Source organism: Pezoporus flaviventris, unplaced genomic scaffold, assembly GCF_033815535.1.
Source record: "Pezoporus flaviventris isolate CSIRO_AGI_PZ_B2104156 unplaced genomic scaffold, CSIRO_AGI_Pfla_v1 ptg000011l, whole genome shotgun sequence".
Classification (NCBI taxonomy): domain Eukaryota; kingdom Metazoa; phylum Chordata; class Aves; order Psittaciformes; family Psittacidae; genus Pezoporus; species Pezoporus flaviventris.
In genome coordinates, this window is record NW_026892559.1 from 707,828 (window position 1) to 733,814 (window position 25,987).

The following is a 25,987-nucleotide window of genomic DNA, read 5'->3' on the forward strand; positions in this document are numbered from 1 at the left end:
GCTCATGTACCCAAGAGTCGGGCCACTGAGGAACACCAGAACAACCAACAAGTGGATAAAGCTGCTAAGATTGAAGTGGCTCAGATGGTATTTGATTGGCAGCATTAGGGTGAATTATTTTTGGCCCAGTGGGCCCATGACACCTCAGGCCATCAGGGCAGAGATGCAGCATACAGATGGGCTCGTGATTGAGGGGTGGACCTAACAACGGACTCTATTGCCCAGCTTATTCACAACTGTGAAATAGGCGCTGCAGTTAAGCAAGCCAATCATTTAAAGCCTCTTTGATATGGAGGACGATGGCTGAAGTACAAATATGGGGAGCCCTGGCAGATTGACTGTATCACACTCCCACCAACCTGCCAAGGTAAGTGCCATGTGCTTACCATGGTGGAAGCAACCACCAGATGGCTGGAAACATAGGCTGTGCCCCACACCACTGCCCAGAACACTATCCTGGGCCTTGAGAAACAGATTTTGTGGTGACACAGCACCCCAGAGAGAAATGAGTCAGACAATGGGACTCATTTCTGGAAGAACATTATAGACACTTGGGCCAAAGAGCATGGCATTGAGTGGGTATATCACATCCCCTACCATGCACCAGCCTCTGGGAAAATCGAATGGTACAATGGGCAGTTAAAAACTACACTGAGAGCACTGGGTGGTGGGACTTTCAAACATTGGGATACACATTTACCAAAAGCCACCTTGTTGTTCAACACCAGAGGATCTGCCAACAGAGCTGGCCCAGCCCAGTCAGAACTTTTACATACTGTAGAAGGGGATAAAGCTCCTGTGGTGCACATAAAGAATTTGCTGGGGAAGACAGTCTGGGTTATTCCTGCTTCAGGTAAAGTCAAAGCCATTCATGGGATTGTTTTTGCTCAGGGACTCACATATAGTGGGTGGGTAATGCGGGATGATGGGGAAGTCCCATGTGTACCTCAAGGGGATTTGATTTTAAGGGAAAACAGCCAATGAACTCAATTGTATGCTGTTGCCTGCTATGTAGCACGTTTATAGCCTACCACCTAGATGTCTTCAGTTCACCAGCAACTGGCCCTGACTTCCCTCTGACCATCATCCCAGCAAAGAATGACAAAACCAGAGGAGCTCAGCAGTGGCCAGAGGAGTTCCGCAGTGCCATCAGCAGGCAACAGTCTAACACTGCACGCCATCTCTTCTGCTCTGAAAGACTGTTACAAGACTTGGAGCCCAAGATCATGGACCAGATGAACTCAGCAGCTTTATAGGAATTGGTCCATGCACTAAGGAATGATATCTCTCTCTTTGTGTGTGTGGATGCGTAATACATGAGACGAGTGATGGTATATGGGACCTGAGCATGACATGAATGGTATGGAACATTTTTCTCCTTCTTAGCAGCTGGTGCAGTACTGTGTTTTTGACTTTCAGCCTGGGAACAATGCTGATAAAACCAGTGTTTTTAGTTGTTGCTAGTAATGTTTACTTTGACCTAGGACTTTCTAAGTCTTATGCTGTGCCAGGGAGTAGGGGGAGCTGGGAGGAAGCAGAGACAGGACACCTGACTCAAACTAGCCAAAGAGGTATTCATGTAGAATTAGAATCATAGAATAGTTAGGGTTGGAAAGGACCTTAAGATCATCTAGTTCCAAACACCCTGCCATGGGCAGGGACACCTCCCACTAAACCATGTTACCCAAGGCTCTGTCCAACCTGGCCTTGAACACTGCAAGGGATGGAGCATTCACAACTTCCTGGGCAACCCATTCCTGTGCCTCACCACCCTAACCTTGTGTCCAGTCTGAACTTCCCCTGTTTAAGTTTTAAACCGTTACCCCTTGTCCTTTCACTACAGTCTCTAATGATTAGTCTCTTCCCAGCATCCCTATAGTCCCTCTTCATATACATACCACAACATATTGTGCCCAGTATATAAACTGGGGGCAGTTACCCAGAAGGGTACATCACAGCTTGGGTCGGGCTGGGTATCGGTCGTCGGGTGGTGAGTGTTTGTGTTCTTTTCCCTTGTTATTTCCCTTTTATTATTACTGGTGGTAGCAGTAGTGGTTTTGTGTTACACCTTAGGTACTGGACTGTTCTTATTTCAAGCTGTGGGAGTTACATTCTTTCAGTTCTCCTCCCCATCCTTCTGGGAGCGAGAGGAGGAAGAGGGGGAGTGAGAGAGGGGCTGCGTGGTTCTGGGTTGCTGGCTGAGCTTAAACCATGACACATAGGATATAGCCCTAGAGGGCAGGGGGACCTAAGGCTGTTCGTTGATATTCAGGGATCACCTGCTACAAGCTCAGGAGTGCTGCGTCCCGACTAGATAGAAGTGCAGCAGGACGGCCAGGAGACCTCTATGGACGGATAAGGAGCTGCTGAGGAAACTTAGAGACAAAAAAGAGACTTATAAAAGGTGGAAGCAAGGACAGGCAGCCTGGTCAGAATAGAGAGATGTTGTCCGAGAAACTAGGGGACCACATTAGGAAAGCTAAGGCCCAGTTAGAATTAAACTTGGGTAGGGATATGAAATATAACAGGAAGGGATTCTGTTAGTACATTGTAAATAAAAGACAGACTAGGGACAACGTGGGCCCTTTCCAGAAGCTATCAGGAGAACTGGCTACCCTGGATTTAGAGAAGGCTGAGGTTCTTAATGACTTCTTTGCCTTGGTCTTCACTGGCAAATTCTCCAATCACACCACCCAAGTCTTGGAAGGCAGATGCAGGGACTCTGAGAATGAAGACCTTAGGCCCACTGCATGAGAGGATCGGGTTTGACACCGTCTTAAGAACCTGAATGCACAAGTGGATGGGACCGGATGAAATCTGTCTGCGGGTCCTGAAGGAGCTGGCGAATGAAGCTGCTAAGCCACGTCCATCATATTTGAAAAATCATGGCAGTCAGGTGAAGTTCCCAACAACTGGATAAAGTGAAATATAACCCCCATTTTCAAGAAGGGGAAAATGGATGACCGGGGGAACTGCAACCAGTCAGTCTAGCCTCTGTGCCTGGCAAAATCTTGGAGCAGATTCTTCTGGAATGCATGCTAAGGCACATAAAAACAACCAGGTAGTTGGTGACAGCCACCATGGCTTCACAAAGGGAAATCCTGCCTGACCGATTTGGTGGCCTTCTATGATGGGGCTACAAAACTGATGGACAGGGGTAGAGCAGTTGATGTCATCTACCTGGACTTGTGCAAAGTGTTCGACACTGTCCCACACGACATCCTTGTCTCTAAACTGGAGAGACATCAATTTGATGGATGGACCACTTGGTGAATAAAGAACTGGCTGCATGAACGTACACAAAGAATTGTGGTCAAAGGCTCAATGTCCGGCTGGAGACCAGTGATGAATGGTGTCCCTCAGGGATCACTGTTGGGACTGGTCTTGTTCAGCATCTTCATCGCTGACATGGACAGTGGGATTGAGTGTGCTCTCAGCAAGCTTGCCAGTGACACCAAGCTGTGTGGCTCGATTGATTCGCTGGAGGGAAGGAATGCCATCCAGAGGGACCTTGACATGCTTGTGAAGTGGACTGATGCCAACCTCATGAAGTTTAACCATGCCAAGTGTAAGGTCTTACACTTGGGTCGGAGCAATCCCAGGCAGACCTACAGGCTGGGCAGAGAAGAGATTCAGAGCAGCCCTGTGGAGGAGGACTTGGGGGTGTTGGTCAATGAGAAACTTAACATGAGCCAGCTGTGTGTGCTCGCAGCCCAGAAAGCCAACTGTATCCTGGGCTGCATCAAAAGGAGCGTGACCACCAGGTTGAAGGAGGTGATCCTGCCCCTCTACTCTGCTCTTGTGAGATCTCACTTGGAGTATTGTGTGCAGTTCTGGTGTCCTCAACATTAAAAGGACATGGAACTGTTGGAACAAGTCCAGAGGAGGGCCACGAGGAAGATCAGGGGCTTGAGCACCTCCCGTATGAAGACAGGCTGAGAAAGTTGGAGCTGTTCAGCCTGGAGAAGAGAAAGCTGCGTGGAGACCTCATAGCAGCCGTCCAGTATCTGAAGGGAGCCTGTAAGGATGCTGGGGAGGGACTCTTCGTTAGGGACTGTAGTGATGGGACAAGGGGTAACGGGTTAAAACTTAAAAAGGGGAAGTTTAGATTGGAAATAAGGAGGAAGTTCTTTACTGTGAGGGTGGAGAGGCACTGGAATGGGTTGCCCAGGGAAGTTGTGAATGCTCCATCCCTTGCAGTGTTCAAGGTGAGGTTGGACAGAGCCTTGGGTGACATGGTTTAGTGTGAGGTGTCCCTGCCCATGGCAGGGGGGTTGGAACTAGATGATCTTAAGGTCCTTTCCAACCCTAATTATTCTATGATTCTGTGTTTCTAAGTCAATATTTCAAGCACAGTTTGCATAAGCCTTCAGGTTAAAAAGGCTGCCTGAACTAAGAAACCCAGTGTCCTACAGTCAGAGGACTTCTGTCTCAAATTCTGCTCTACATGATAAAAAGAATCAGGAAGAACTAAATTTGGATCTTGACGTAAAGCAAAAAATATGCAGCCCCAGCAAAAAGGATGCAGAAGGAATTGTCCCTGTTTTCAGCTACTCTGTTACAGAAAGTGAGAAAGTTAACTGAATTCCGAGTAACAGGCAACAAAGCAGTTTTCTATCAATGTCATGTGAGGATTTTGCTAAAACATGGTAAGCAGAATCTGTTTTCTTTCTATTACTAGCATTTTGTAGAGAATATCCTAATACTGTCCATCAGAAAGTGTGGGTTTACCTCCAGTTCTGATGTAGTACAGAAAGATATTTTGTGGGAGACGGTGTGTTGTCTCTATCAAACTATACAGTACAAAAACCACCAAGAAAACAACTTTGATAAGGAAATCCATACAAAAGTGGAAAAGCCTGCTACTCATCCTATATGAGCAGAGTCCTTACTCAGTATTATTCTTAGAAAAAAAATCATCTTTAGGATGAAGGCTTCTTCCAGGCAAAAATGAAAGACTGCTAGGTATTGTAATTATACTCTTCATTCAAAATCTTTGATGGCATCTAACTCTGGGTGCCATTTGGGAAGCATTCACAACAAGAAAAAAAAGTTTGTTGTCGGTGAACATTCTGTCTGAGTGACCCTGTGCAGATGCACTTTTCTCTGTATAACTTCATATGGGGTTTAGGAAGGCAAGAAGTCCAAAATAGCCATATAAATTCTTCATGTACTTTTGAGTTTGCAATGATGATGCTCCTGGACTGTTACTTCACAACTGCTTTTTGCCCTACCACAATGGTAAAATTGAGGATGCTTTTGTAAAGCTATTTTGAGCTTTTTAGACAGCAGTTTGGAGAAGTGTTTTACAGACCACGTATTAACTGCTACTGAAAGTGCTGTCAGTCTCACTGGCCATTAGTTTTTGGGTGCAGGCTCAAAATCCCTGTCAAATACTCTGTTGGTTCAACTAAACTTGCAGCTCCTTTTTTTTGGTATTGTATGCTACAGTGAATGCTAGTATAATGTTTTCTGCAAACTATCAATGGTTCATGAATTTGTAAAGTTTTCTTATTTTTAAAGATTTGCAGTAGCAAGCAAAACAATCACCTCATTACTGGAAGAAATACGTTTTGATTTTACTTCCATCCTTTCCACTTAAGAATGCAACACTGGCATTGGAGATGGCTCTAGATCCACTCTTTCTGAGCAGGAAGAGGCATGGGTCATAAGATGATCACATCTGTATTTCTCTGGTTCACTAGGCTATTACCTGCAATTTTACCAGTTGGCACCAAGAAAATGTTCCTGGCTGACTTCTATCCACAAGTTCACTGTCAGCTACCATGCTGTCATGCTTAACACTTATCCCAGATGAAACCAGGACACATGCACTGTTGATGATGTTGAGTGTCTGCAAACTGGGGCTCATCATAGCTGTCTTTAAGAAGAAAAAAGAAAAAAAATCATCCTAGATGTGAAGTTTAAAGCCAGGAATGCCTTCTGCATCCTTCGTAATCTCAAGCATCATCAAGGTCATTAGTGAAGAGCCTCTTAAGACATAGGAAGTACTTCTGGAAGTGTAAGTTGATTTCACTAGAGGTCTGTAGCTTCTTTTTCTAAAAGGGCAGAGGTCTTCATTTATCAAGTCAAACATCTCTGTCTTCTTTTTTATTTTGTATTCCTGTCCTCTGAAACCTGGCCTGAGAAGACCTGCAGTCTGCTGTGTTCAACACAACTGTCAAGAGGACATTTTACAAATAACTTTTTTCTACTTTCTTCTTCAAGGACCTTTCTCAAAGAAATTGAGAAAACACAAAAAAAGGGCTCTTTCTCGCCATGCAGAAGAAATACCTTCACACTACATATTTTGATTTCATTTTCTTATGTTCAGAAGTCCGCATTCCTTTGTAATATTACCAAGAAGCTGTAACTTGAAAGTATTTCAAATTCCTAGTATTAGGGTTTTGCTACAGTTGATGTTTGGTCACCCTGCAACACAGAAGATACTCTAGCTGCTAAGTAGCTTGTGTTTATCTTGTTCGTAGAGACCAGTGATTGAAAGGTTAATCCAAGTGGTATCACCTTTTTAACTAACCAGATTTCCTTAAATTATTTCTATGATCTTTATGGTTTACTGATCACAGAAATCCAGTCTTCAAAGGGACTTGTGTCAATATGAATTTGCCAGAAAAAAAAAGACTATTGGAAAGCTTTTTAATAAAAGTTTGCCAAAAGCACGCTTAAGAGTTGTTGGACTTGTGCAGCTTGATGAAGCTATATGCCAGACTTCAGAAGTCCTCTGAAAAAGTACCATCATGCAAAAATTTTTTAGAGTGGATTGTATCTTGACCAGAGACAGTGTTAGAATAGTTGCAAACGTCCCATCAAAACCTCTCGTCAGATTGGTGAAGAAAAAAAATAGTGCATGCAGCACATCATCCATCCTTACCCTTGTCAAGGCATTTGGGAATTACACTTCCAGCTGGAGATGGGCAATCTAGCTGTATCATCTTTTAGAATCATGGAATTTCTTTTTCCCTGGAGATGCTTAAGAATATTTGGGGAAATAAGGCCATGGAATTGGTCTGCCGGGTGACACTACCTTCCCATGAGAGAGTTCAGGAGCTGAGAGTGTAACAGCAGTGGGTTTTATATACTCATAGAAGGGGAAAAACTGAAGTCCCTGCTCTTTGAGAGAGCCATTATGTCTCTTTTTTGAAGCAATGTGTATTGTTCTCAGACTGGTGTTTTCAGAGGGTTATCTAGAATTGTCTCTTAAACATCTCTTTCCTTGAAGACTACAGTTCACGTATGCCTCATAATACAGAATCCCAGGAAAAAGAAAGGTCATAACAGACATAAAATTGGTCATGCAGTTTCTGTACACAAACTTATCAATTCATTCTCAAGTGTCTGTTTTGTTGATGTGGTATGACAGGATAGGTTTTTTTTTTGATGGCTTAATGCACAAAGTTGGGAGAAAAAGTCTTTATGAGAGAGGATCGTCAAACCAGAATTGTATGGGTACTTTCCTATATGTAAAGAAAAAGCACTCACTGGTCTCTGAAAAATCTACTTGATAGCATTTCATAAAGTAGTTGAGAATAGCTCACTTTTTCGTTTGGTATCTGATGTTACGCAATTAGGGCATTTTAGATCTTTGGAAAAGGAGTGAGATAGGGTTATTAAAAGAGCATTAGATTCCAATGAATATTCCCAAATGTCAAATGTTAAAATGAGATGAAACTAAGAGATGTTGCTTAGCAACTGCGGTGGTCTCTGGTGGCCACAGATGAACAGCGAGTTTGTCTGAAGTGTCTAAAGAAGGTCATGAAATTCAATTACCATTTTTTCTTCATTCTGGTAAATCTGCAAACTACCATTGTCGGGGATGGGAAACAACAACCTGGCAATAAAACTGACTTTGCAAATTGATGTTCTCTCAGTGGTAAACAACACTTTCTAGCAATTGTTTTGGTATTTTATTTTTTATTATATTAGCGATAAGCTCTTCTATTTCTGTTCCTTGACTTGTCTTCAGAATTTGAGACAGGATTATACTGGATTAGTTGTACCATAGCCTATAGTAGCAAAACAGGGAGGAAAAAGTATTCCATTATATCTGACAATTAATTTCATTTAATGCTTTGTTGGATTTTTTTTCTTTTGCATCAGCCCTAATATCCTCTGTGACCTTTGCAACGCTCCCTGCTGTACATTTATGCAACTGTTGTATGTGTTCTTAGAGAAGTTCTACAAACCCCACTGGCAATAGCTTCATTTCTTCTCACCTTCACTTAGTGCAAACATATTTTGAAGTGTGTAATGTATGAACTCTTTCGATGTTCTTCTGAAATGAAATTTTGTAGACGGAAGACAAAGGTGAGTAAATGGGATGTGAAGGTTAAAACCTGTGAAAGCAGAGTCAGAACTTGTGGAAATTTTAACAGTGCTCCTTTTAACAGTTTCTGTAGGTATGAGGAAGTGAATCCAGAACACATTGCATTGTGTTGCACTTCAAGTTTATCCTGATGTTTTCACTTAAATTCTTTGAAGTAAAAAGCAACACCAAAAAAAACCCAAAACACCACCACCAAAGAAGTGCTATGTTTTTGTCAGGGACTTTGAAGTCTTAGTCTCACAGTGTCTGGACTTCTGAAAATCACCACCTCCTTCTAGAATGTGATCTTCAAGCCTTGCAGTGTACCTTACTCATAAAACAAAGACATGCATCATGTTTATTTGACATGCTGTTTGTCTACATTGTTATGTAGGTGTTCCTAAATAAAAACAAATTGACACCTGTCCTCTCTTTTCATTACTTCTGCTTTGCCCTTGGATATTACACCCACTGTCTTTATCTGTTTGTATCTGAAGTATATCATGCGACTTGAAGAATTTGTAAGATCCTGTTAAGCTTGGTATTCCTTGCACTATCAGTGATCATACATAGAATATTTACTGAAAATTATTTCAGTCTTATAAATATGACAGAATTCCTGCATGCTTTGTTCAAGATCAGTATTTGATATCTGGGTTGAAGACAGGTGTGATTGCAGGCAACCCGCAAAGGAGAGAGTCATCTAATCCAGACCACTTCCCAGTAGGTATCTTTGGAACGTTGTGCTCAAAACTTACCTACTTTTGTGTTTTATTGTTTAAGGCATGTGTCCCCAGATGTTCAGATTGGTCATTGGTTACTAGTTTTCCTGAGGCAGGAAAGCTACATCAAATTTAAATTACTGTATTTATAGGTGACTTTTGGCAACTTAGTACAGCTACATTATAGCTTGCTTAGGTTAGCTTCTTTGTTCTGTGCATTTTCAAATTATCTTGTAAGTAATAAACTCTAGAAGTAATTTTAATCCCGAGATACTAAATACTGATAAGCTGCACAGGAAGGCACATTTAGTGTTTGTTTTTACTGTGAAGTCATACTGTACTATGTAGTTAAAAACCACACATGATTACTTGTAAATTGCTTTTAGTACTTAGTGAAGAGGTTTAGATGAGTAAAAACTCCAACTGCTTGTATATGCCAAGCAGAACTAATGTTGGGGGAGGGTTATTCTGTCAATTTTTTTCCTAATATGGTTTCTCAAATTGTTTTTTAGTTTGTTTGTTTTCCCTCAGGAAAGAATAGGGCCAGGGACATCAGTCTGATTTTTTTTCTGTCTTTGCAGCAAAATAGTTCAGGAGGAAATACTTTAATGCTGTCGACCTCTCCTAAAGATCAGAAATTTTCTTTTGGGATAATCTGTGATCCCTTGTTGGTCCTTGTCACAAATGGCTATTCTCTTTGATTATCATATGCAGGCACATGAATTTTGCAAATCATGTTTATGTAAGATGTAATTAGTTTTAGGTTAAGCCATTTCAGGCTTCAATAGATAAATTCCCTTAAGGATACACTGGCACACTAGACATTGATTTTTCTCAGCAGTCTGAACTTTTTAGTTGATGCTGTACTCATCTTTGTGATGATGACACTGTGTGTTTAATTGGGATACCTGAATATTAAGTAGACCCATACAAACTAGCTGTGGGTTATAAACAGACTCTTCCTGAATTAATTTTCCTGGTATGTTTAAAATAGACACCAAGTCACTAAATTAATGGATAATCCAAATAATGAGTACAGAATTTCTGCAGGAAAGTTCTGCAGCTCAAATGCATGTAACCCTGGCTTCATATGACCAGGAAAGCTTGAGAATGTTATGGAATTGAGTTTGTCATCCAATTTAAACTAACAAAGTAATGTTATTACAAAACATACTTGATTACCATCAGGTTAGTTAGCAAAAAGCTTAGTATGAGCAACCTGGTCTAGTGGAAGGTATCCCTGCTTATGGCAGGGGGCTTGGAACTGGATGAACTTCAACGTCGCTTCCAATCCAAACCAGTCTGTGATTATAACCAGTCTGATATATATGAACTCCCACAAATATTTTTTTTCTTAATAGAGAGCAGAATGTTAGCACATACTGCAGGATGTTTGCTGAAATGTTTTTAAAGGCTGGGATACTATGGCTTTTCATATTTTCTGTACTAATACTCTTGGTATTGAATTCATAATACAGAGTACAGTCAACATATTTTATCTGTAATTGAGTACATAAGTCTGGAAATATGTAAATGAAAGATTGTATTAGGAGCTTGGTACTGTCCATAGAGCAGAGGCAAATTTTGTCTCTTTTTTTTGTTAATACTCTCTCGAAAAATCGCTGTGCCTCACGGTCCTTCCACCACTGTATAATTTAGTACAGTCCAAACCCAGGAGTTAAGTAAGATGCTTATTCTGCTACTTTACAGTATTTTTGAAGGTTTCAAGAAATAACTACATATATACTATGTAATTAATACTCTTGCACCTAGTTGTTTTGTGTCAGAGTAATAGTTACAAGCATTTAAAAATAATTAGGAAGACATACACTTGAAGATAACAAATATATTTGTGGGAACAGCCTGCTTGCCATGTCCCTAAAAAAGCCTGAATAACCAAATGATGATGACTTTATGGGATACCTGTAGTGCTTTGTCAGCCTCTGAAAGGTCTGTCTCTACATTACAGCAAGTCATTGACTCATACGTTACAGCAAGTCGTTCACTCATACATTTACCCCTCCAAAACCCAGGGCTCTTGTATTGCATGTTCTGGTGCTGAAGCCGTGATGTTCCCCTAATTGTTTTGTCAGCCAGTTCAAGCAGCTGAGTTCAACAAAGCACTGATCCTACTAAACACGTATCTGGAGGGTAGGCTTCCCTGATATAACTCAGTGCTGTAGCTGTACAGGTAATGTAAGCTGGTATTGAAAGACTACTGTGCAATACACTAGTCTGAAGCTTTTCTCTTGTTCCCTCTTCTGTGCTCTGTCTTCTGCTGACTTAAGTGTTAAAAGCAGCTGCACAATTAATAACATCAGCCAACTGATCTGGCTGAGACTTCGTTTACTTGCTTGGTTTGGTATTTGCTGGGTTAATTGAAAAGGTTTATTTGAATTCACATGCAACCTCATCAGTGCTTGTATCATGTTCACACTTTATTTCATCCTTCATATGCAAACATGACTGTCCTGTGTAATCCAGTATCAGCATGCTGTATGTGGAGTGGGTGCAATTCTGTTATTAATGTCCATTCAAAAACATTGATAGGAGGAATAAACTTTTAATTTTTTTTTTATATCATGAGTTGACACGAGCATGTTAGCATCATGTGGAAATCAGCACCTCAGAAATTTCTAGAACAATTACTTGGGCTTTGTTCCTAATGCAGATAAATACAACTGTGCAACTTAGAATTAGTGTGACATTATTTCAAAATTTATTCCTACTTGCATTGAATTTTAAAAGTGCAACAAGAAGATACTAGTGAGAAAAGAGAATTATACGGTGACGGTTGAATCTTAAGATGTTGCATTTGGTCTCAAAACTTGTGCAAATGGACTATAGCAAGATTGCAAATCCAGTGACTATGCAGCAAGTATATTGAGAAAAAGGGGAATCCATGGAAAGTTCTAGAAAGGTAGAATACAGCAAGAGTCGATACTATTTCAGTACTATTTCACTCTTTTCATCAAAACCTCTTTCAAAACTAGTTCTGTTCTTCTTAATGCTTATTTCCATGATTGGAACTACATAAAGAAACCATCATGTTTGCCCACTGTCTGCTTCCAGTTCATTGGTCAGTTTAGCAAAGACTTAATTTACATCTGGCAGTCTGTGTCTGCAGTCTGTGTCTGCAGCCTGTTCTAAGCATGCTTAAGAACCATCTATGCTATATAGTTGCTTATGTGTTTGATTATGAAATGTTTAAAGTGCAGTTTCACTAATACCTCAGGTAATTTTTCTTAAAACAAGCCTTTATGAGTTTGCAACATGTGACAAATCTTTGCTTAGCAGCAAATCAAGATAAATAATTGTCTGCCCATTGACCCAAGAGTATTTAATCTGCCAGTGTACACTTTTGTTAGGGTAAATAAATCTTACTTGATTGTTTGCTTGGTGTGGTAAGAAACTGACTGCCGTAAAAATTTATTAGAAAGTGACTGCTTATCATTGTGAAAACATGCATTACCTGCATTATCTATGGGTCTTAGCATATTAATGCAGTGGGTTACCAGCACTGGAAACTCATTTATTTTTTTCTCTTGTATCTTGTAATAGATAGAATGTTAGGTTGTTACATTTGTTTTTCAGTTCACATCCTTCCCCAACACTTTTGTGGGTTTTGGAAAATAAATAGTCTCTGATTAATGAATAACTTTTAAGCAGGGGGGCACAGCTGCTAGTAAAATTTATTACAGGTAGCTAACTAAAGACTGTGGAGTAAGCTACCTTTCCTAAAGAAGCAGTTTGTAACTGATAGTTCTAATAGAAGGTTCAGTACGTTGTAGCTTTTACAATAAGCTTTTTGTGGGTTTTGGTTTTGCTTGCCTGTTTTTTTTTCTGATGTTATTTTGAAGATTTCTTACATTCAGATTTTTGTTTTTCTTCACTTTAACCTTCCTATTGGGATTTCTGGTTAGTTTTTGAGATTGTTTTGTGTCATTCAAAAGCTATCAGTTGTTGTCCGTGGCCACACTTTTCTTCCTTCGCTCCTTATTTAATTGCAACAATAAATTGTCACATACCAGAGGTGCTTATTTATACCTTACGTTTCAGAGGGTGCTTTACAGGTTGTTGAAGCTCTGAAATAGGCAACTCTAGGTGCTCCATATGCATTGGGTGCTGTTCTCATCCATCTCATTAAATTGGCTTTACTTTACCTGCCTTTAACCAGTTCCTTAAAACAGAAACCAGGGGGCCGATTTGGATAGAAAGGTGTGGAAATCTCTTGCTTCTGCTGCAGTCAGAATAGTTAATGCCATCAGTTCAGTAAGTACTGCAAATCAAAGTTGCATAGGTGATACTCAGTTTTGTAGGTTGAAAATGGTAAATGCTGTACAAGCAGATCATTGCTTAAGTTATTTGTAATAGAACATGTATTTACATAATCATTTTTAAATTGTGTGCTTTACCTACCCCATTTTGTAAGTTAATTTTTACTCTAAAGATGCTTTACTTATGCACAGAGTTTCTTTTCTTGGTTCATCTTGTTCACCTTTCCAAATACTGCACTGGTTTTAGTTTGACTTCACAAATTGTATGGGTGCGTCTCTAGTGAGATGTGACTTAGTAACGGATAACTTGGGAGCCAGAGAAGCCTGTAACTTCAGGTATAGAGTCCACATTTAATGAGGATTCCATGATATCTGTTGCAGATGTTGTGGATGACTCAGTTTTCATATCACCAAACTAAATGGGATATTAAACAGAGTAAGAAGGACGGTTTCTGTTCCTGCTTGCTTAGAAATAAAGGCAAGAAAGATGTGCAGATTATCATACTCTGTTCTGAAAAGAGAATTAAGAAATTATTTTTTCCATTAAAGAAAAAAACAGCAAAACATACGAAAACCATACGTAGTGTGCCACACCTCCACGTGACACTTCTGGTGTTGGCACAGAACTTGACGACTGGCTGTCCCTTCATTCCTCGTGTTTTGGAGTGGCTCTTCCCTGGCCCTCCTCGCCTGCCGCCGGAGGAGGAGGACCCGAGCGCCGTGCCGTGCTTCATTGGTGCTTGCATCATCATGAGAGGAGCTCCATCGCGGCCCGCCTCGGTGGCGCGCCGAGCGCCCGCTCTATTTTTAGGCGGCTGCCGGTCGGGTTTGCTCCGCCCCGCGGTTGCGTATTGATCTGTGGAAAGGGGATCTCTCGCAGCCAATCCCGAGCGCCTGATTTCCCACCGTGCCCTCAGGTTCGGCCCTGCCGGCCCAGGCTCTCGTGAGGGGGCAAGATGGCGACAAGAGCTCTCTCCTTCACCCGCTGGCATTCACAGAAAGAAAATTCATCGCTTCATGTGGAAAACAGGCTTCATGCCTCCAAAATCTAAAGATACTTAAAGTCACTACCAGGCTTCGGTTAGATGAAATTATGACATAGCTGGTTCGTTCCCCTATTGAAGACTTGCCTCCTTCAACCCGAGGTCATGCGGGTGGTGGGAGTGCAGCAGTGACGGAATTCTGTGTGTGGAAGGTACTGGTGTCCGCAAGGAGCAAGCAAGCAAGGCAGTAGGGACACTGCTACTCCTGAGAAAGGTTATCTTCTCGGAGTAAATACTTATAGTACTTTGTAACAGCAGGTTCCCACAGCCAACTTATCAACTACTATTTTAGTTCTGTTTTAAATTGTTGCTTTTTTATTACTGAGGAAATGTAATCTTTGGAGAAAAAAAAAAAACAAAAAACCCAGCAGCCTTCTAAAAGGCACTTGTGTGCATGACAAACACGTCATGACTTTTTATTCCAGCATCACCGTGTTTGTTGTGAGTTTTCTTTTCACTTCTGTTTCTTCTGGTATTTGAGAAGTGACCTCGGGGGATTACTGTTACCATCAGACACCTCTGAAGTCTCTTGCTGCCAAGCTGTGTGTGAAGGCTGAAGTTGCATTACTACAGTTAGTTGCATTTGTAATATATGAGAATTAGTTTAGAAAATACTTTACAGAATAATAAGGGTAAATATATCAGTGATACTCTGCATTTTATCGAACAGACTTATAAAGATATCTTTACATTAGTAATAAGTTCTTACAGATGTAGCCTGTTGAATTTTCACTTGAAATTTTGTCTGTAAAAGGAAAAATTACTGTATTTTCTAATGCATGGAGAAGCCTAAGCATGAACAGAATATCTTGCCTTTCTTAAGGATTCCCCCCCCCCCCCCCCCCCCGAGTTTCATATTTTTTGGTCTGCGCATACATGAACAGTTCGTTTGGGTTATTCAGGTTTTAAGTTTGGAATATTAGAAGTTGGAGAAGTTTTTAATTGTAGATGTTGTGGCAGTTAGTGTCCACTTCTGTGAAATTATTAGCACCGCCTCATATTTAAGGATAATGGTAACTGTTAATTTGTGCCAAAGGTGGAACTGCAGTATAGCATTTAAGCCATGTATCATAAAAATATTCCACAAATATATCTTAAAATGCACAAATTCAGCTTTACATAAAATTTCACTGATTTTTTTTTTTCCCTATGTATCAGAAACAGACATGCTTAATGCTTTAACTTGTTAAAAAAAAATCAACTTTCGACAGCAAAATTCAGCTTTTTTACAGCTATTTCAAACAGCAGTACTTGTTTAGTGTTTGGAGCTCTCGCAGCTGAATTGAAAGCTTATATTTTGAGTTGTTGATAAAAGTTGAAATCTGTACTTGTGGGAAGTAAGGAAACAGCATCTACCACTATTGTCCTGGCTGAGTTCTACTTTAATGACCTAAGTAGCTGTTAAAATTTAGTTTACAGAAAAAGGCAAAACTCAGTCTTGGAGAATTAGCTGAAGCTTCAGGTCTTTAGCGACAGGGGGTGTTTGTAAGGCTCTTCAGTTGTTTGTGTAGGGCTAACCAGTATGTATTTTAATAGTTGTCTCTTGCTTGTTTTCTAGTCTCCCATCTTCAAAAGTATCTACTTTATATGTAGTAGTTACCAGGCATAAACTGATGAACCATCTAAGGACAATTCTGCAAAACCACCAGCAGCAGAAAGATCTTAGTTGTGTAAATGGGCCTGACGAGGGTCTTTTATTCCCCACAAGGAATCAATTTATCCACAAGGCATAGCAGCCTCCTAAGAAAAGAACTCTAAAATTCCCGATTTAGTATGAGAAACAGGTTCATGAGCTAAAATCAAAGGCAGTATATTTCTCTGATTCTAGAGAAGACACAGGACAACTGTTTAATTTGCTGTGATGCCAAAGTGAAAGATGAGAGCATGGTTCAAGTTTGTACATGAATTTGTCGATCAAGTACAGTATGCAAGACCATGCAGACTGTTTGAAACTGTACTCTGAATTTTCTCAAGGTTTACCAAGCCTGTAACAATATATTTGGGTGGTTTTGTAGGTGTAGGTCCACATGTGGACTTAATGTTTTATCAAAATGGTTGTTCAGAAGACAGCTTGAAAAGGTGTAGGAGAATGGCCTCTACTTTAATGGCAGAAGTCATACTGCACTCATGGAAAAGCACTGATTTTGGTGCTTCTCTTGGGTCACCAGAAGTGTGTGGGCACTGCATGGTGTTTAAAGAGAGCATACAAGCTGCCATACTTGAACCTATGTTGGATATCAGCAGTTTCTTTGATTGAACATCACAGAAATTCAGTAGTCAAAATTGCCTAAAAATGCTTCTGCAGGTTGAACACTAAATCCATACTGTGGCTGTGCACCGCCTGTGCACATTAATAGCGGGTTAGTGCTTTTGTGCAGCTTCAGACCTCAGACTGAAAACCCTTTTTCTTACATAATTTACCAGCTCTTCGGAAAATCTTTAGTTTTAACCCAAGCCCCGCTTGCCTGTGCTCTGCGGCCCATGTTCATATTCATGCCCTGACTGCCTTCTAGCCAATGGTCTCCTGGGGGTTTGTTGCTGGGTAGAATTTAAGGAGCTGTTGTCTGATTGGCTGCCGTGTACTGTGCCTTCCAGCCAGTCGAGTACGGGGCTGGAGCCTGTTCCCCCGCTGTGCAGTGTTCTCATGGTGACATTAATCTTTTCTTTGAAAATGGCACATTTTTTCACTTTGTTCAGCCAACACTAACATCATTTTAGCCTAAAAGGAAGGGAAACTCAAATCATCTGTGGTGGTGTGCTAAAAGAAATACTGTTTGCACTTACGAGACTTTATCTCCTTAATACATTCTAAAATAAAGGCATAGTTGTATATGATTCTCGGTAGGCTGGTGGAATCTTGCATTAGTGGCAGAAAAACAAATTACTGGCACATTATTTCAACAGAAGACTGCTTTATATGTAAGGTAGGTTCTGTTCACTACTTTAATCTCCTGGGACTCTCCATCTAGACCAAAATACTCTTGCCCATTTGCTGCCTTGCTTTCCTTGATTTGGCTACACTACACTTGCATGTTGGAACACTGATTTTCATAATCAAAGGCTTTAACTTCCGCCATGTAGTTCTTGTGCTTTGGCAAATATTGTATGGTTGTGGCGCTTTTGGCTATCGCTCTGTGCATTCCAGGAACCCTTTGCCAATGCTATTCTAGACCGGTGATATTCTGCAAACCCCACTGTACACCATTGTTTAGACTGCAGTTCCTCCGGCACCACCCCCCTTCCATGTTTCCATGACCTTCTAATTGGCTGCTGCCTGTTACCAGGCAGGATTCAGGCAGCTGCCTGCTGATTGGCTAATGTTTTGAGCAGCTCCTGGGCTGTTCATATGAGCACTTGATTATAGGCTAATCCATAGCAGCTAAACTAATACCTTCCTTTGTTGCTTTACAGCTGTAATCTCTCTACAGAGTAATAATAATTAAAAATAATTGAAAATCAGGAAATAGAGGGAAGGATTTTTAACTGGCTGTGAGAGGAGTCCTTTGCATATTCCTGGATGCAGTGGCACAATTTGAATTTGCCATCTAGCACACATCTGGTTATGAGAATGAAATCTTAAAATATTAAATGGAGGGAAGTGCCTAATGGTGATTTGTATCTTGTGGTGAAGTATATACGACTTTCATGCTAAAAATGAAACGGAATTTTCATAAATAATATCTAAACAACTATATACAATGTTCATGTGTGGTGGTGGTTCAAAATTGATAATTGTGCTTAAAAAAAAAAGAAATAAAAACAGGCAACCCAAAACCTACCACCTTACTTACAGTGTTTAACCCTTACACACTTAACTCTACATGCAAGAGGCATTTTGTGCTGTTCTGTACATATCCTTTTCTTTGAAATAAAAGATGCCCATCCATTGGTTTGCTGCTTCAGCTACTCATTTCCTTCTCCGTGACTCTGTCATACACCGGGTAAAAACTGAAAATACCCAAGCACCACATGAGGGAAGTGCAGAGCAAACACAGCTAAACTTTATGTGGCAAGGTGTAAAGGGAGACTACCAATGTTTCTTTATTTAAAACACTACTAGTTTTAAATTATTTATTTGTGCAATAGTGAATTCACGTAACCTCTGTAGTTGCTTTTTGAAGGGCAACCTTCTCACCCATTTGAAAGACTGGGAGGCAGTATTTGTCAGATGCCTGCTGATTGTCTTGCATGGGTATGACCAAACCTGTCTGGACTGGTTACCGATTTAGTTGTTTCTTCTCGCAGATCTGTTACTTGGCTGTGGTGTGCTCCCTTGTGGGTATGGCTGGAAACACTTTAAGGCTGCTCTCCAGTGATAAATGCCTAGCTGTTAACCAGTATTTAGCATTCATCTTTTAATCTCATCTATGCTTGTATTTTTTGGAGCTTTTATTGGATATTCTTTGGCTGCAGATGATGTGGAATTGAGCTGAAAATACGTACAAGTTACTCAACCATCTAACAATGGAATTCTACAAGAGGCCTTTTTTTCTTGTAAAGGTTAACTGTTGAACCATATTAGAGCTTGGTTTTTTAACTATATTTTGAATAATATCCTAACATACTAAGTAAATACAATTTTGAAACATTGAAATTCAAGCTTCGTCATTCAGTATATTTTTAAGAAAAAGCTGCATCGTTATAAAAGTATTCTGATGTGTTCTTTTAAGACTACTGTTCTTAGCAAATTTTTTTTAAAAAGTGCTGTTCCTTTTACTCTATTTGCTGTATTTTATGTTAAAAATAAAGACTGCTTTGATGATTAAGGAAACTAGAACAGAAAATACGAATTTTTTTAAGTTACATTTTATTTTATTACTCAGGTGATGCACTTACGAATTATTTTAAGTTGTCTGAACATTTTATTAATCTGTGAGTGTAACTTTTGGTCATAGGAAGATTAGGATTGGGAATGTTGTAATAGAAGAACATTTAAATTCTGGGTAATGCTTATAAAATAAAGCATTGTAGTCCAGGAGAGCAAACTACTTGTCTGCCTTAATTTTGATACAGAGGCCTTCTATCCTTGTACTGCATTAACAGAAGACTATCACTAGCTGCTCATCTCTTAGGAGCTTCTGGAATTTTTCAAGGTTAGCAAAGACTTTTCTTACCCCCACCCTCCCACCCCCTCCCTCGGCTGTACAGTATGTATGTCGGTAACAGCATTGCACATTGGTTGTAGGGGATTATATGCATGGGATATGAGTATGATGATCAGTACTCACATAACAGTCTGATACATGTTTTTATAATAATGTGAAGAAACATGCCTGAGTTCTTGGGAAAAAGGAAGAGATATGATTTCAAAAGCTGCATGTACGTTATTAGAGTTTTTCGTACATTTCTCCTAACTTCAGGGCTAGAGTTATTATGTGAAACTTATTCTTTTCTGGACAAATATGAAGATACTGTATTTAGCACGAAGAGAACTCTGGAGAGATGTGAAGAGCTCACTTGGAGTTCATCTTTCATCTGACTGGAAATGGTTATGTGATGCGAATATTTTCAAAAATCAAGTAAAGTGATGTTTCAGATCAGTGTTTCTATAGATGTTATATTTTGCTCCCACTAGTGGCAATGCAGTAATAGACAATCCTGTTCAAAAAATCTAGTTCAGTCTGGCAGAAATACATGTCTAAATGGTATTATTGAGAGTCTGTAAATAGAGCTGATGCAACTATTTGTAAAGATTTGTTCGTCTGTTCCTGTGGTGAGAGTTAAAGAGTCATTTAAGCACCATCAGTTACTGAAATATGAGGATTCCAGATTGTTGTGCAGAAGAGAACTGAGATAAAGAAGGGAATCTCGCATTAATAGGAAATGGGAATAGGGGAAAAATATTTTTTTCTTATATTGCTTTCTATATTGCCCATATTTTTGTCAGGCTGTGCTAAGTATAAGAAGCTTTATAATTGTAAAATACAGTCTGTCATGAATGTATGGTTTAGAGTTGGTCTTGATATTCAAATTCTTACTGTACCCTAGAATATATATTCATGTCTTATCCTAGAATATTGTGGGTGGGCAGTGCATGAATGTTAAATAATTTCCTTTATGAACAAACTATCCAAAGTAAACTAGGAAGTGATAGGAACCTAAAGCACGTGACCTGCAGTGGGGCGCTGAGGGAGCTCAACAACTGTCAGCTGATGAAGAGAAGGCCAGTATTATGGCTGCCTAAATGAAACTTGTAGGCAAGTATGGTTACAAAGAGGGTCTAAGTACTTTGATGCTGCGGAATGGCTCTTTTGTGAATTTGGCGAGTTACTTGCATAAAAACATTGCTGATTTGACCTAGTGTTGGCAATAGTCTTGTGTGTGTGTATATATGTATATACATACACACCCCCCTCCTGAAAAGACAAAATGCAGTTTATTAATGAATTTCTCAGCTTTGTGAATAGAAATGGATTGGGGGAAGATGCAAAAAGAACTATTTAAAATGTGTCCTTTGTGTAATAATTCTCCTGTATCAGTGGTAGAACCATTTGCTTATCTAATGCTTCTGGAAAAAATAAAACTCCTAATTTATTTTCTTTCTTTTTTGTACACTGTAGCATCTTTTAACTACTGTTACCCAAGCGAACTTCCAAAAGTTTTCAGAAACTTAAGCCATATCTTAGAGGGGAGTAACATATGATGGTGGTGTAGCTTTAGCAGAGCTAAGTTGATTAGCCTTGAATTAAAGTGCTATAAAAACCCAAGTTCAGTTAACCGTTGTATAAATACAAAGGATGAAGGTCTGTTTTATCTATAGAGAAGAAAAAAGGTATCTTAACACATTCAAAAATTTGTTCAATATATTGAAGTTTTATTAAAAGTTAGTTGATAGAAAAATCTTGTCTTTAACCCAAGTTATTAAATTTATTTGAATCTCATGAAATCACACAGTTTTTAGAAAGAGAAAATAAATGTAAACTGATGGACCAAGAATTTTTCTTACTTTATTACAAGAAGAGGGGCTGCTATTTTTAGCTGGAAAATCTCATTACCTGGTTTTGCTGTAATACTACTGTAATAGACCACTGGTGTAAAACTTGTAGTCAGAATATTACTATGTAATATTGTAGATATTTGGTCCGAGTAATCTTCACATATGCATGTGTGTGCAGCATACTATCCTGCTTTCAGCTGGGATAGAGTTAATTTTTTCCTTAGTAGCTGGTGCAGTGCTGTGTTTTAGCTTTAGTCTGAGAATAAAGTTGGTAACACACTGGTGTTTTAGTTGTTGCTAAGTAGTGCTTACTGTTAAGTCAGGGACTTTGCAATTCCCCATGCTCTGCCACTGAGGAGGGGCACAAGAAGCTGGGACAGAGCACAGCCAGGACAGCTGACCCAAACTAGCCAAAGGGGTATTCCATACCACAGGACATTGTACGCAGTATATAAACTGGAGAGAGTTGGGTTGGAGGGGCTGATTGTGGTCAGTTGCTGTTCCAGGACAGGCTGGGCATCTGAAGTAAGGGGTGAGCAGCTGTATTGCTTGTCTGACTTGAGTTTTATTTCTCTGTCTCTTTTTCCTGTTATTGTTGTTGATAAAATATTTTTATTTCAATTATTGAACTGTTTTTATCTCAACACATAAGTTTTACCTTTCCCAGTTCTCTCTTCCTCATCCCATATGGGGGGGGGGGGGGGGGGGGAGGGGGCAGCATTGTAGAAGTGAGAGTGAGCAAGCAGCTGCATGGTTGTAGAAACTTGTATTCGCATCTTCTGAGGACGAATAAAATTTAAGTGTGTTGTTAGGTGTTTGGTTTTGTAGATACAGTTTGCTGTAGATACCGGCTTTCTTTAAAACATGCCAAATGCTGCAGTCTTATAAGAATGCTAATATGGTGGTAATATGTTACCTTCACAGTTCTTTCTGAATTTTTTTAAGGGTCAAGATGGATAACACAGATGAACGTCAGAAAAAAGTCTTTAAAGCACGAAAAACAATGAGAGTAAGTGATCGACAACAACTTGAAGCTGTCTATAAGGTTAAAGAAGAGCTGTTGAAGACAACTGAAGTTAAACTGTTAAATGGAAAGCATGAGAATGGAGATTCTGATTTAAATTCCCCTTTAAGCAATACAGACTGTATGGAGGACAAGAGGGAAGTTAATGGCATAGTGGACTTATGTGTTAATTCTGAAGAAGGAAAAACAGCTTCTGATGAAACTAGCGAAGCCAAAAGCCCTGAAAGTAGGGCAGGCAATGTAGTCAGTGGCATACAACCCAAACCTCTAACACAGTCTCCAGAGAATGTTACTCCTGAGCAAGGTAAAGATACTGATACTGCTTTAGCTTGTGAGGCTGAAAATGGAGTTCTTGGTAGCAATAAAGATGACTTCCATGAAAAAAATAATACAAAAGATCATTTGGACCAAAGAGAGAGCGATATCCCATTGGAAGGTGAAAGTAAATCAGTCTGTGGTATTAGTGACTCTTTGGAAAATAAGGTAGAAACACATGACTTAAGTATTACTTCCAATTCGTCTAGTGAGGAAAAGAGCACTGAAGAAGTAACTGTTGAAGATGCTGTTGGAGAAGAAGCCATCTCTAGCAGTATGGAAGCTGACCAGGAAGCAAAGGACGTACAAGATGGCGCTACAGGTCTTCCAGAAACGACTGTTCAGAAAACAGCAGATGAGCCAAGTGACAGTATCTTGGACAATACTGACTCTATGGAAACAGATGAAATTATTCCAATTTTGGAAAAACTAGCCCCTGCTGAAGACGAACTGGGCTGTTTTTCTAAAAGTCCTCTGCTTCCAGCGGATGATGCAGTCACAGATTTAGAAGAGAAAATAGACAGCTGCTTAGGTTCACCATCCAAGCAGGAAAGCAGTGAAAGTCTGCCAAAAGAGGCTTTCTTAGTATTGTCTGATGAAGAAGATCCCTGTGATGAGAAGGAGGAATGTGCTGAAGTGATACTACCAAATAAGTCAAGTCTTCCAGGTAAGAATTTTCTAAATTGGTAGTTTTAATTCAAGCCTGGGATTTTGTTCATTTCTTAGAATGACACACTTCTGATACATTTCTCAATCAAAAAAGCAGTCTTACCTGCCAGTTGTGTGTGACAGTCTCACAGGTTTCAAGGATAAAATTTGAGGCCCAGAAAAAAAAAAATGCACATAACACAGAAACACTGTCATCATCGAGATCTGGTTTGTTTATTTGGTTTGTTGGGTTTTTATTTATTTTTTTTCTCATATTCTGAGAACTGGGGTGAGGTGGTAGGTGAAACGAGGAAAGATGAGTAGTTGCCAGAAACAGAACAGAAAGATTTCTGAGAAGTTCATGAGCTGTTGTTGAGGGTTAGAAAGGATCTGAACTTTCTTTAATGTGTAAGTAAATAGTAACAGTGAAAACATGTTGATAATCCAGGAATGTCACAAGTGCCATTTGTTTCAAATTTCTTTTTTTCCACCCAAGACAGCATTGGAAAGATTTCATTAAGAACACAGTCATGTATGAGTTTTATGCCATATAGCTTTTATTCATTTAACTCACAAGGAATTTTATCTAACTTATTTGATGGCTATGCTAACTCATTAACATTTGAAATCATTAAGTGTAGGAACATGGTACATCAGTCTTTTCATGTAGTTAGTCAAAGATTTTTGTCCTTTTTTTGGTGTTAAACTGAACAATGTCCTTTACAGTCTGTTGCTTCCTGTCCTATTGCTGTGCACCTTTAAAGAGTAGTGGCTTCATTTTCTCTGAATTCCTATTATGTGACAGAAGGCAGCAGTACAGTCTCCAGTTAGTCTTCACCTGTTAAGGCTGAGCAAAGCCAGTTCTGTCATCTGCTCCTTATATAGCATGTACTTCACTTCCTTGACCTTTCTGGTGACCATTCGCTGGATCTACTATGGTTTTGTCAGTGCCTTTCTAGTATTTGGGATCTAATAACTGGACATAGTGCTCCAGATGGGGGTTTCTCACGTGGTGAACAAGAGAATCGCTTCCCTTGTCCTGCTGGACGCATTTCTTACACCCTGAAATGCTATTGAACTTAATTCACATTTCTGAATCATGTTCAGATTGTTTTCCACCAGGAGTTAAGGCCTTTTCTCCAGAGTATTGTTGTAGCCAGTCAACCCCCACTCTGTCCTGTTGCACAGGATTATTCTATCCCAGATGCAGGACTTGGCATTTCTAATTGCTGCACTTTGTGTTAGCCCAATTTCCCAACCTGCTGCTGTGCCTCTGAACTGCAGCTATGCCTCACAGAGTATTTACCATTCCTCCCAGTTTTCTCTGCAAACCTGCTAAGTGTGACCTCCTGCTCCTAGTAAATACAGTAAATTGCATCAGTCCAGTATGGATCCCTGAGAACTGCCTCTAGTGCTAAGCCGCTAGTTGGACTATATACCACTGATGGTTTGAGCCAGTCCTAAGAAGCTACCATCAATACGCAGACAAACTCCACAACTCGTTAAAGTTGTAAAGTAGGTATGCATTTATTCAGTGCTGAGGTGCATGGGGATAGCTTCTCCAAAGCATGCGTGCCTCAGCATCATTTTCCTCTACATTTATCCTCTAAAGCTATACATAGGCATTAGGTTGCTCAATACACCTATACATATTCATGACCTATCCCCGCTTCATATTATAATGTATTATAATGAGCCAAAATGTCCTTGACGTGTGTGCAGTATCTCCTGGTGTTCATTGGGTGAGGGTCTCACGATGAAGTTAGTGAGTTTTCCTCAGCTTGAACTTTTTAACTTTTGCCATTTTGCATGCTCTAGGGGTCTGCTTAGTGTTCAAACTGCAAGGCCAGTTCTGTCTGGAGCTAAGTCGTGTTTCTTCACCTTATCAGTTACTCACGTCCTGGTGTTGCACAGTAAGTGTGATTGATGACCCTTTGCTGTGCGTGCTTGAACAGGCAGTACTTTTTGACTTGAGTACGCGAGATTCCAACAGACCAGACTACCAGACCCCCTTGTACACAATGGGTCTCCAGCCCCGTGTACAGACCCCCTTGTACACAATGGACTGTACACTATTTAAACCTCTTTATCACCATGTCTGTCAGATGTGATTTGTCTTTACTAAATCCAGCCTGACTGTTTCCAGTCACCTTCCTCTCCTTTGTGTGCCTGACAGTGGCTTCCTATGAGGAGTTTTTCCAAACTTCCCCAAGATGTCAGTTGGGGCCAACCAGCCTTAGTTCCTCCTAATCATCCTTCTTGACTGTCTTGAAAATGGCTGTGGTGTTTCCTTTTTTATAGTCATTGGGAGCTTCCCTTGGTTGCCATGAAGATGGAAGACAGGGTCTTCACAATACCGGCAGTGCCTAACTCCCTCGGCACTCTTGGGTACATCTAATCTGTACATGTGGACTTCTCTGTATCCACCTGGTTTGAGTGTGCCCTAGCTATATCTTGTTGATATAGCACTTTGTTTCTGCAAACTTTGCCAGTCTTTCCCTCGGCTCTCAGAAACCAACGGAAACTTGCCAGTGAGAAATGGAGTCAGAAAAGTTGAGTATCACAGCATTTTCCATGTCCTCACTCATTAGGTTGCCTGTTCCAAAGAGCAGTGGCCCCACAATTTTCATTAGTTTTCCTTCTGCTGCCATTGTAATTACAGAAGCCCTGCTTGCCCTTCACATTCCTCACTGGTTTC

The 25,987-nt window shown here is 40.1% G+C and overlaps 1 protein-coding gene across 10 annotated transcripts in view; it reads left to right on the top strand.

Annotated features, from left to right (window-relative positions):
- ATF7IP (activating transcription factor 7 interacting protein) overlaps window positions 1–25,987 on the top strand; it is a 107,109-nt gene that overhangs the window by 33,572 nt on the left and 47,550 nt on the right. For 9 of the 10 annotated variants that reach the window (XM_061450636.1, XM_061450637.1, XM_061450638.1 and 6 more), the window contains one exon: window positions 22,248–23,308. In XM_061450636.1, the coding sequence (XP_061306620.1) occupies window positions 22,255–23,308 (1,054 nt within the window). In that variant the 5' untranslated portion in view covers window positions 22,248–22,254. Of the gene's footprint in view, window positions 1–19,402; window positions 19,459–22,247; window positions 23,309–25,987 lie in introns of those variants that run through there. The other variant, XM_061450639.1, reaches the window with a different exon arrangement.